The sequence below is a fragment of the Xyrauchen texanus genome, chromosome 26 (genome assembly GCF_025860055.1).
Source record: "Xyrauchen texanus isolate HMW12.3.18 chromosome 26, RBS_HiC_50CHRs, whole genome shotgun sequence".
In the NCBI taxonomy this organism is placed as follows: domain Eukaryota; kingdom Metazoa; phylum Chordata; class Actinopteri; order Cypriniformes; family Catostomidae; genus Xyrauchen; species Xyrauchen texanus.
The window spans coordinates 17,093,777-17,105,863 of record NC_068301.1 but is presented as its reverse complement, the minus strand read 5'-3'; the positions used below and the strand labels follow the sequence as shown (position 1 = coordinate 17,105,863).

The window sequence follows — 12,087 nt, the reverse complement described above, 5'->3', positions numbered from 1 at the left end:
CTTACAAATCTAGAAAATTTGATCAATTTCAATCCAGTTTTAGGTCTGGACATAGCACTGAATCAGCTCTTATTAGGGTAACAAATTACATTTTATTGAAGTTGGATACTAGTAGCTTTGTTGCTTTAGTGCATCTCAGTGCAGCATTTGATGCTATAGATCATAACATTCTTATTGAACGGTTAAGGTTGCATTTTTAATTCCAGGGAAATGCTTTAAGTTGGTTGTCATAGGCACACAAATTAGATGACAATTGACAATGTAAAAAATCTGGGTTTTATTTTTGACACAGCGTTAAAATTAGATAAGCAGATAAATTCTGTGGTATAGAACAGCTTCTTTCAAGTGAGAAATGGTGCCAAATTGAATCTGTCTGATAATTTAATGATTTGGAGAAAGTGGTTCATGCTTTTATTTCATCACATCTCAATTATTGTAATGCACTCTATCTGGGTATTAATCAACAATAATTATCAAGACTTTAAATGGTACAGAACGCTGCTGCAAGACTGCTGACAAACTCAAGAAAGAGGGGTCATATAGTAAGACACTGAACCCCAAGTTGCTCCCAATGGCAGGCTAGCGCCTTGGATGGCAGCTCTGCCGTCATTAGTGTGTGTGCTCGTGTGCGCGGGTGTGTGTGAATGGGTGAGTGAGTCACGGTGTAAATCTGACTCCTGATTATATCTCTGAACTTATTGTCATTCGTAACTCCATATATTTCTTAGATCGAATAACCAGCTGCATCTTGATGTTCCCTGATCACGGTTCAAGGGTAAAGGAGATTGTGCGTTCTCTGTTGCTTAACCAAAGTTGTGGAATGGTTCACCTTTGTCTGTCAGAGCCTCAACATCTGTCAATATGTTTAAAACCTTTCTCAAGACGTATTTTAGTGAAGCATTTGGAATATATAGCTTTTTTTCTTTATTTTAATTCTATTTAATTTAAGACTTTTTATGTCATTGTATTGCTTTATTGTAATTGGACAGCACTTTGGTACACTTTGTGTTTTTTTTTTTAAAGTGCTCTATAAATAAAGTTTGATTGATTTACTCCATTCTCTGTCTCTGTAGAGGATGTTAACTTGCATTTTTTTCTCTGTACACGTCCGCCACGATTTTTCATATTCCCACAGCTGAGCAAGTAGCCACGCCCCAAACTCATGCTATAGGTTGAGCTAGAGAGGGATGGGTGGAGCTGAGTGGGCTTCTCAAAATATAAAAATCAAAGTGTTGATAGTGATTTGAAGTGTTTATACTTTTGTAGAAGGTAAACCCAGGAATGGCTTACTTCTAGTTGTCAATTAACAATATACTGGGATAGTAGAATGTATTTTGACAAAGCTGTATACTTCACTTTTGCATACTAACCCTTCAGTCAGTCACTGACTCATTCGAACTTGCATCGCTAAATGTGATTAAAAAAAATCAAGTCACTGGAGCATGAGGAAAAAACATTTGTATACGTGCTTTTCAGTTGGCGTGCGTGTAAGGACATTTTCTCAGCAGTTTCTGCCTTTATAAATCGCAATTTGTTACTCACTTTTTAAGTATGATAAAATCCAAGAAATTCATGATGAAAATCAAGTCGCAAGTGGTGACCCAACCCAGTACCAAAATTGTTTTGAATACAAAAATAAACTAAACGGCCTTAAAAACATACATTTAAAATGTATTGATCGGGATGGTATCAGTTATTAAATGTATCTTGAATTGAGATTGTTTAATGCTTTCAGTAGCTAATAATTCAGCACACAAACCCATTTTATCCCTGTTGCAAGTGAACCCCATATTGAATTTTGTATGTATTTAATTGTCTTTTACCTTGTGCATTATTGTTCGTGATTTCAAAGGATAAGGGCATGTCTTACAACTTGTCCTTGTTGGCATCTGCCTAATTCCACTAGCTTTTCAATTGACAGTTGAATTTGCATCAAATTATGGTATAGTTTGATTGACACTTCAAGAAAATAGGTCCATGCTTTCCGGTGATAATTAAGTATACTGTAAGGGTATTTACAATGTATACGCAAGTGCGCAGATGCGAGTGCTTAGCCAGCGTATTGCCAGCGGTTGAACATACTTAATGTACATTCTTGCATAAACAGTACTTAAGGGGGCAATAGTTACCCTATTAAACTGGATGGTTTATCATTCATGCAAGTTGCTATAAAAATATTAACTTTAACTCGGTGATGTTCTTTTAACTGTTATGACAATAGTTGACTTAAAAGAGAAAACTCTGTAGAAGTGGACAATTCACACGAAGGTCCGCTAGAGTGCACCTTGTGGCAGGGTTGAGAAGACAACATGTGCTTGCATTGTGTTATGAACTGTAGTCTGTCAAAATTTAGAACACAATTACGCAAGAAATTGAGCTTGCATAGCTAGAAGCATCTGCGATCACATAATTGTGTAGAGTTTGTTTTTAACATAAGTTGTCACTGGTGCAATTTTCGTAGTTGTACTGAGGTTAAGGATGTTTTGTTTACTCTACAGGTGCGGGAGGCAGCTATAACAACATTAGTGGAGGTGTATCGACATGTAGGAGAGAAAGTGAGAGCAGACCTCAGCAAGAGAGATTTACCAACTGCACGGTTAGTGTTGTTATCAGACATACACACACATATACACACACTACTGCCTGCCTACTATTCCAAGCAGATACAACAGACAATCCAGTACTCTGTACTGCCCACCTATGCTGCATGTGTCTTCAGTTTACTGTCACCATGAGTATTTGTCACCTAAAACACATTTTGACCTACACTAAAGCTGCTGCACACTTTCACTACACTACACCCAGAAGTACATGCTTTCTGGAATCCAAAATGTCTTCATGTTGTGGACATAATAGCACTATGCCAATGAGGTTGGGCAATATGCCAAAAAAAGAAAATCTAGATTTTTATCAAACTCATGGATGATTTGCGATTTTTCTTTTTTTTTTAATTATTTTTTTTTTACTTTTAACTATATTTCAACATGATTAAAATTGTATGTTCTTTATTAGAAAGCAAGACAACCTGGTTAGAGAAATCCAAGTTCTTTTCATTATAGAAAACAAAGGTGTGCAAGAAAAATTCACAAATGTAACACAAGGGAAAGTTGTCAACCGAGTGTACAAGTAAAATAAATTACCCAGATGTTCAGAAATAATAGAATAAGAAAACTGCAAAATGATGTTTAGCCAGTGTACGCTAAACCAAGTCTGTCTAGAAAGTCTTATATAGAAATCAATATCTATAAATTATCAAGTTAATCTTGAAATGACTCATTGGATATGTGTATTCATAAACCCCTGCAGATAGAGAGACTAGCGGTTCAAACGGAGCAGCGCAGCAATATTAAATAATTTATCATTACAATTCAACTAGCAAAGTTTGTGGAAATGATCCTTGGCAAATGTTGTCTGTAGATGCAGTACACTTGAAACACGTCACAGAACAAAGCAATAATTAGCGATCTAGCTGAATCATCATGGCAAAAGTAGTGGCGGATATTTGATTCCAAATGACCTTTCATATCAGGCTCTGTGCACGTCACACACGTGCAGCTGATCAGATCGGGAGTGGCATTAAGACAATCGCTATTAATTATTTTTCTCTTCCTTATAAAGCCTTTGGTGGATTTACAACTTATCTAACTAGCGTTTGCAATATTTTTTAAACTTTTTTTATTTTTCAATTTAAAAATAAAATCTTGTCAAAACACAAATTTGAATATATTGGAAAAACCACCAACCCTATATGCCAATCCAAGAAGCATCATTCTGTCCAAAACCCAGACGTGTTATGCACCTTATTTATTAGCTAAACAAGGGCGGCATCATTATAAACCTTGAATGTGGACCATTTCTGGTATAAGCCACTTCCAGCTATTTTAGTTATACAAAAATACTACAATATGCTGCTTTATTTTACAGACTGGCAATAAATGTCAACATATTATCATAAATTACAATTTTTATAAACTCAATGGTGTTGAGTTTTGTATCGCATGTAGTTTTACCGTTTATCACATTTTTCCAACGTTTTATCACACACTGTTGCACAGGCAGAATTAATTAAATCAGGTGCTGACAGGACAGTCCTATTTGTATGTCAGTGGATGGGTGAAAGAAAGGAGAAAGCTGCCGGGAAAATGCTGATTCAACTTTGCATTAAAACTAGTGCCCAATTTTAGCCTTTCACCAATATATCGGTTTATCTGTCCCTGACAACCATGTCACTAATGTCTGTTTGCTGTTAGCCAGCTATAGTTTGTCAGTGCAGTCAGTAATGTAGCAGATTGAAAGGTAAACATCAGAGCATCTATTTGCAGCTCAGCAGACAAAGGTGCAGTGGTGAATTGTGTCTGTTGAGTGTTGATTTCACACTACGTTGTTACATGGTTGGTGAGACACAATGCTGGAAAGTAAATAAACCACATCCATCTTTTACTCTCCATGACAACGAGCTTATAGCTAACTAGCTCAAATCACTTTATTGTCATACAACCATATACACAAGTGCAACAGTAGGTGAAAGTCTTGTGTTCAGTTCCGAGCAACATCGCAGTCATGACAGTGACGAGACATATTAATTTACAATTAACAACCTATTTACACAACACAATTTACATATCAAATGTACACATACTTACACAACACAATAATAATAATATACAATGTGCAGTAAACAATACACACAATATAGAATGCACATACAATAAAAATAAAGTACATAAAAAAAAAAAATATATATATATATATATATATATATATATATATATATATATATATATATATATATATATATATATATATATATATATATATATATATATATATGCTGTAGTTGTATTGTGGAGAATATAATTATGACAGTCCAGTGTGAGATAATAGATTAATGAAGTGCAGTGCTGGTGTATATTGATCATCAGAGATCAAGTGTTCAGAAGTCTGATTGCTTGGGGGAAGAAGCTGTCATGTAGGCTGGTGTGGGTCCTGATGCTTATCACGTAGATACTTTCATCCCTTGTCAGCTGAGTGGAAGCTAATGTGTAAACATGTATTCACCAAACTGTTTTGTTCAAGATTCGCAGTTTGGTACCCCCTTCAACCAAACAATACCAGTCGTTGCATTTATAAAATGGTCATATTTAAAAGTCTGGTTTTCATTCATTAAAAGTTTCCCATGAACTTGTAAAGCACAATACGGTGTAACACCACTGCCGCTTTTTATCTCTTTTGACTTGGCAGGTGTAAATGCTTGTTTTACAACCTGCCCCAATTGACTGGCAATATTAATATAGTCAGCATTTGACTGAATCTAAACATAAGTATGATGTTTATTTAGCCATTTATTGTATTTTTATTATTGTTTATTTTCTCACGGTTAATTTATAGAATATGTTGACAATGTATAATAATAATGTCAAATATTCTTTGATAAAAAATTTTTTTTTAAGAAAGCAGCCTTCTGAGTACCTTTGCATAGTCATATCGGGGCAAAATCTGTGCACAATCCACATAGAAAAGGTCGGATTTAATTCCAGCTCAAAAATTATCTATTTCGGCCACCATATCGGTAATCTGTGAATTTTCCCCCTCTAAAATTGGTATCAGTCTCAAAAATCCCATATCGGTCGGGCTCTAATTAAAACTGCATCTTGTTTAATCTTGGCAAAATAATAAACAAATTTTACCCTCTGTTCTTGTCAGAGAGCATTCTCTCTTTCTTAGCGGTGAATGGTAAACAGACACGCATATCCTGAATTCAGCATGGCTTATGAAACATCAACACAGCAACAAGTGAATGATTTAAACTTTTACTATAAATGCTGATGTTTGCAAATTATCTGACATTATTTTGGCACATAATTCAGCTGTACATCATGCGGTTGTGTGATAGTTTATAAGACCATATTGCTGAATTCTGGTATTTTAACCATCTAGTTATTTATACTGCGGTCAATGCCAACTGAACTTTTTCACATTTGCCAGAAATGCAGCTGCTGTTTACTTCTACGTTGCAAATTAAGGTGGATTCCTGCACCACAGACCAGGGGCGGATCTACCGGAAGACAAACGGTGGCAAATGCCACCCTAAGAAAAGGCATTGCCACCCCATCTACCGCCCCAGTATAAGTGTACAAATGTATAAAATATAGATGTAAGATGTTGACATTGGTGAACTCAATTCAAAGAATGCGGAGAACAGACTTGCATTCTTATTAAGACCAGTCTTGCCAAGCATCCTTGGAAGAACGAATTCGGAAGACGTAGAACGCATCTATTGCAAGCTTTGAGATGTGCTGCGATCTTCCTTTTGCACAATTTACTGGCATTACAATTGATGTTTTGCAGGAATAGTAACACATTCTCTCCATGTTTATAACAATTAAAATAATGCCCAAAAAAAGTAATGTTGACAGAGTATAATGACTCTCTCAGCCATCAGACTTTCGTGAGCTTACAGCGGGAAACTCTTGAGGACAAAAACTAAACAAAATGATAAAGGTCCTTCGTCTGCCACCGTAGTACCGACACATCCAGGAAATTTCCTGCGTTCTTGGTACTTGTGTTCTTGAGGATTTTAATCAAACTTTGTCAGTGGATGATGTAGAACGAGTTAATGAATGTAACAATAAAAATTAACGCACATTGAGATTTACCCATTGTGTAGGGGTTTTTTAACTGCCTCAACTGTCACCGGACGTACAAATTACTTCACAGACTGATTGTGTGATTGATTACAGCGGCAGCCAATCATGTGAAAGTTTATCAGTGGACAATTGCTTGATAGATTAAAGAAGCGACCAATGGCGTGATGGGTTACAGCAGCAACCAATTGTGTACTTGCTGCTGCAGCACATGTACCGTGTTTCGTTACTTACGGGTTTAGGTTTTTTGAGCTTATTTCCTCAACCAAAACAACATCATTACAATTTGTACAATATGGTTTAGTGTCAGCAGTTTTTTCTGCAGCTCACTCTCTTTTCCGGGGAATAAAAAAGCAAAATATGTCCCCTATAATGGCCTTTTCGGCCGTATTGTTTGTGTGTATGTAGAGCATGTGTTTTGTTTTATCTCCCTCTCTCTTAATCGCTCTCAGGTGTGGGGTAACCAGGTGAGCTGATTGATAATGGGGAGCACAGTGTGTTTCCTTCCTATATAAGTCCTATAAAGAGTGTTTCATGGCTGGGTTGTGCGATGGGAGACGGGGGTTTGGTCGCCAATGCTCTTGCACAGATTCCCACTGCTGGAGTGGAGAGTTTGTGGTTGTCGCTGTCTGAATTTCAGAGTTAGTTGTTTTTTTTTACTTCGGAACGGTCAATAAATGTGTCAGTCACTCTCGTCTCCCCGCATCTTTTATTGCATTTTATTTTTAAAGTGTAACACCCATCCACTGACATAAAGATGCAATCTTAGTTAATTACAACAAAAATGTATTTTGGGTGAATTAGAAACCAGAACCTCTAAAAACTAGATGCAAAAAGTAGCCACTAGACCAATCAGTCATGTTCTTGATTAAATTGCTGATCTATGTGTTCATCTACTGACTAACTAAATCCCAAGACTGACAGTGGGAGATGTAGAGATGAAATTTCCATATTATTTGAAATATCTGTTTGAGTGCTTGAATCTGTTTATCAAAATAGGTGATTTAAAGAATCTTTTATTGTGCATTAAATAATCAATATTCACGGGTTTCACAGCACTGCAAACCAAAGTACAGTTTTCCTAGAATTTATTTTTATTTAGAACTAACTTTGTGTTAATGTTCCCTATCAAATGGATTATTCCAGCGGTTACCACATTGATAGGCCTACAGGATTTTATTAGCAGAATAACATTCGGTGTGCATGCACTCTTCATCCATGGTTACACTTAACAAAATAAAACAATTTGGCCTGCATAATGGGGTGAAGTTTATTCCAGATTTCCAGTTTATGTCAAGCTAAGGAACATTTAGAATTTGTTGATGTGTTTAATAGACAATATCTTGGTGGGATGGTTCCATTCTTTAAAACAAATACTAGAATCTAATGATCTTCGTGACTTTAGGTTCCGTTAATGGTTCTCCAGCATTCAATTTTCTGAACACCGTTCTCAAATACTCGGGTAGTGTTTCCAGCAGCTCATCTCTGAAGCAGCACTGACCTCTACTGACTGTTCAGCGTAAAAACACAGTTCTACCAATGTATTTAATTCCCAGTCGAACGAGTCTCGAGCGTGAAACATATGCGCTTCCGGTACAGTTCGATTCCCAAAATAATTATTCTAATGAGCCGGTTCTTTTGAATCTACAGCGTGAAACATACAGCACTAACAATATACAAGTAATCTTATACTTTTGTGCAAGTTAAGAATGTCCAACTCGAAATTAAATTACAAATGTTAAAGTCTCACAAGCCTGAATTACAACATTAGGCTACAAAACACAGCCTAAAACTGACTCTGGAACTGTTACTCTTTATTTAATTGTGACCTGTGTCTCCATTTAAATCAAACAGTGCAGTTCTGACTGGTTGTTCATATGGCAATGTATAATTAAAGATACACAAATTTTGTTGTAATATGTGGAATTGTATTAAATAATAAATGAATTGATGAAATATGCCATCACATTTTGTGTTGGTTTAGATTTCTTTATTTAAATTAGAGTAAGGGTCTATTATTTGGATTGCATTTATGTCTCTAAAAAGTCAGACACCTTTTAATACTGTATTAAATTGAATTCTGATTTGTTATATCTGCTCTGTACAAATCTGAATTGATCTCATTATTTGGTAACAGACAGCAGAGGGTAGTAAATGCAGTAAGAATCGCATTTCTCATTTCTAAAAAATTATTTCTTAAAAAAGTACTAAAAGAATGACTAGAATCGTTACTGGAACCATTAACTAACTGGAATCGTTAAGAGGAATCGGAATAGTTTAATTCCTTACGATTCCCAACCCTACTTTTTTGTTTTTATGTTGGTAAGTCAGCAGCAAAATGTTTACTATGTGTGGTTCCTGTGGAAATGCAGTTGTATTGCAAATTCATGGATATTTAATTTAATAGTGACTCCAATTAATTAACTAGTACTTGTTGAATTGAAGCTTGGTACCTTGATCCATAATCAATAAGCATGAGCACTTGCTTTGGTGTTGCCACCCCTCAGTCTGCATGCCACCCCATGAAAAAATATCTAGATCCATCCTGTCACAGACTGTATTTGCATTGCATGATTTTGTTGATTTGCCACCATATTGTTTCAGTGTTGGTATGATTACTCCAGAGTCGTTCCAAACCCATCTGAATTTCTCATGTGGTGCACAAAAGTGACCGTCTGTCTTTTCAATGCAATGGCAGTTGATAGTGACTCACTTCAAAGCCCAAAAGCACCATAAAAGTGGTCCAGGCGACTCATGAGTCATGTAGCCCCTTTCCAGAGAAATTGCGATGGTTCTCATGCCGTGCATGGCAATCTGGAGCCTATAGCAAATCGACTGCACTTTTCCACTGAATTGAAACTTGAAAGTTGATCTAATGGGTTATGTGGTAGTTTTACAGGACTTTCTCACCTGCCCATAAACAAACATGGAACTCCACAGTGTTGTGGACAGCTTTTACTCCAGTTTTTTATGACATATTTAAATATGGAGAGAAATGCAATCCAACATTACATTGCTCAACAAGATTGCCAGAGAACACATGTATGCTCAAGATGACAGGCAACGAAATTACATTATTTTGTATGAACTTTTTAATTTGGCTTAACTTGCTAAATTCTATAAACCATAATAGTGGAATCGTTTTTAACATTGGAGTAGCAGATGGTTATATTTGGATTTTTGCCATATAGCATATAATGTCATGTTTACATCTGATTGAGAATCCCACTGATTTATTTAACAGATAGCTGCAATCTTCCTAACTTAGTGAGTAGCTGGTCAAAAGTCTCCTTACTGAACAAAACAATGCACAAAAGATGACAACAGTGTAGGGAAAGCTAACAAAGTTGGCACATCTAATATCTTTCTAAGATAAGTTTCTGGCATGCATAATTTCTTGCTGTGTCTCTTCTTAAGATTATGTTTATTTCTATGCAATCTCTCTAATTATCTCAAATCTCTGAAGAAGACAATATTGCAAGTACTCGTTACATCCATGTTTCCTCAATGCTTTTGATGTCTTGACATTTTTTTTTATTTGTTTTTTATTTTTTATTGTTGTTATGAAGGTAGCTACTGTTGATGTTTGGTAAATTTTAACTGGTGATGAAACATAATAATGTCCTCTGCCCCCTGTCATAATCGGTTCCTGCGTAGAGACCCGTAACGGCCTTTTATGCGGTGGAAACACATGGAAGAGTTCGAGAATTTGCGCTGGCCCAGGAACCTGACCCCTAACCATGTCGGTGGAAAACGGATAATATTCCAGGTCTTCTGGAGGCATAGGAAATTTAAGTCATTTTTCAGTGTAAATCTCGATTTATGAGAGAAACTAATTTGCAGTGGTTCACGTGTTCCATCGAGAGATCTTGCTTTGTATTTTGCGCTAGGCAAAACAAGTTCTTGTGTCAAGACTTTTACTGAAAAAACGCTTCAGAAGACTTTGAATATGACGCACAAGTCATATGGACTCCTTTTATGATACGTTTGTGTCCTTTTTTAAGCTTTAAAGTGAGTCACTATTGGTTGTTATAGCTTAGACAGACCTCAATATTCATTAAAATATTTTATTAAAATATTAATTTGTGTTCTGTTTAAGAAAGTTATACAGGTTTGAATGACATTTCATTTTTGTGTGAACTATTCCTAGTCCATATATTTTATTATCCTTCATTTCATTTATTATATTCAAAACAACCAAAGCAGGTATGAGTTCCCCATTTGCTTTTGAGCCTATCGATTAAAAAACAAACAAAAACAGAATTCAACAGAATTATCCATAAAAACCATAGAACTAGGTCTGATCAGCTGCACGTGTGACGCGCTCCGAATGAACGTGACAGGTTAACAACACGGAGCCTGATTAAAAAAACAGACAGCGGTAATATATTACCTGTACGATTGTACACCGTGTGATTGTAGCTCAGCTTCGACCATCTTGCAGGTATAAACCATCTATAAGGCCATAACTGGCTTAAGCGTGCGCATATTGATGAACGGTCGCCTTTCTTTTTAACCATAAAAAAAGCGTTAGTTATGTGACCGTTATTGCGCTTCATTTCAAATGGAGAGGCTATATATGAGAGAATCAAAAATTCGCCGCTCATTTTGCCATGATGAACCGATAGATTGATAATTATTGCTTTGTTCTGTGACGTGTTTCAAGTGTCCTGCATCTACAGCCAAAATTTGGCAAGCGATCGTTTCCACAAACTTTGCTGGTTGAATTGTAATGATAAATTATTTAATATTGCTGCGCTGCTCCGTTTGAACCGCTAGAGGGCGCGTCTCTATCTGCAGGGGCTTATGAATACACATGTACATTGAGTACTTTCTAGATTAACTTGATAATTTATAGATATTGATTTCTATATAAGACTTTCTAGACAGACTTGGTTTAGCGTACACTGGCTAAACATTATTGTGCAGTTTTCTTATTCTATTCTTTCCAAACATCTGTATGTATTAGATTTTAAGTTATTTTACTTGTACTTGTTGACAACTTTCCCTTGTGGTGCATTTGTGAATTTTTCTTTAATGAAAAATTCACAAATGCATTGTTTTCTAATATGAAAAGAACTTGGATTTCTCTAACCAGGTTGCCTTGCATTCTAATAAAGAACATACAATTTGAATCATGTTCAAGTACATTTAAAAGTTGAAATAATCTAATCGTGAATCGTCCGTAAGGTTGATCAAAATCAAGATTTTTTTTTTTATTTTTTTTTATTTTTTGCCATATCGCCCAGCCCTACATGGGACTATATTATTCAGTCTGTTATAGAGGATCTGTTGAGAATTTCAGCACATACAACGGTGTACAATTTGGAGATTCAAAGGAGGATTGTTTTTTTTTATCTTTGTGATTTTGTTCTGCACTTTATGCACGGCAAAAGAATTTGACTTTCTCGTCAGGGTTTCCTGTTACAGAAGGATGAAAAAA

At 35.8% G+C, this 12,087-nt stretch overlaps 1 protein-coding gene across 13 annotated transcripts in view; it reads left to right on the top strand.

The window, feature by feature from the left end:
• The window catches only part of LOC127619610 (CLIP-associating protein 2-like), a 95,515-nt gene that overhangs the window by 17,658 nt on the left and 65,770 nt on the right, over positions 1 to 12,087 (top strand). For all 13 annotated transcript variants that reach the window (XM_052092519.1, XM_052092518.1, XM_052092515.1 and 10 more), the window contains exon 6: positions 2,499 to 2,596. In XM_052092519.1, the coding sequence (XP_051948479.1) occupies positions 2,499 to 2,596 (98 nt within the window). The remainder of the gene's footprint in view (positions 1 to 2,498; positions 2,597 to 12,087) is intronic.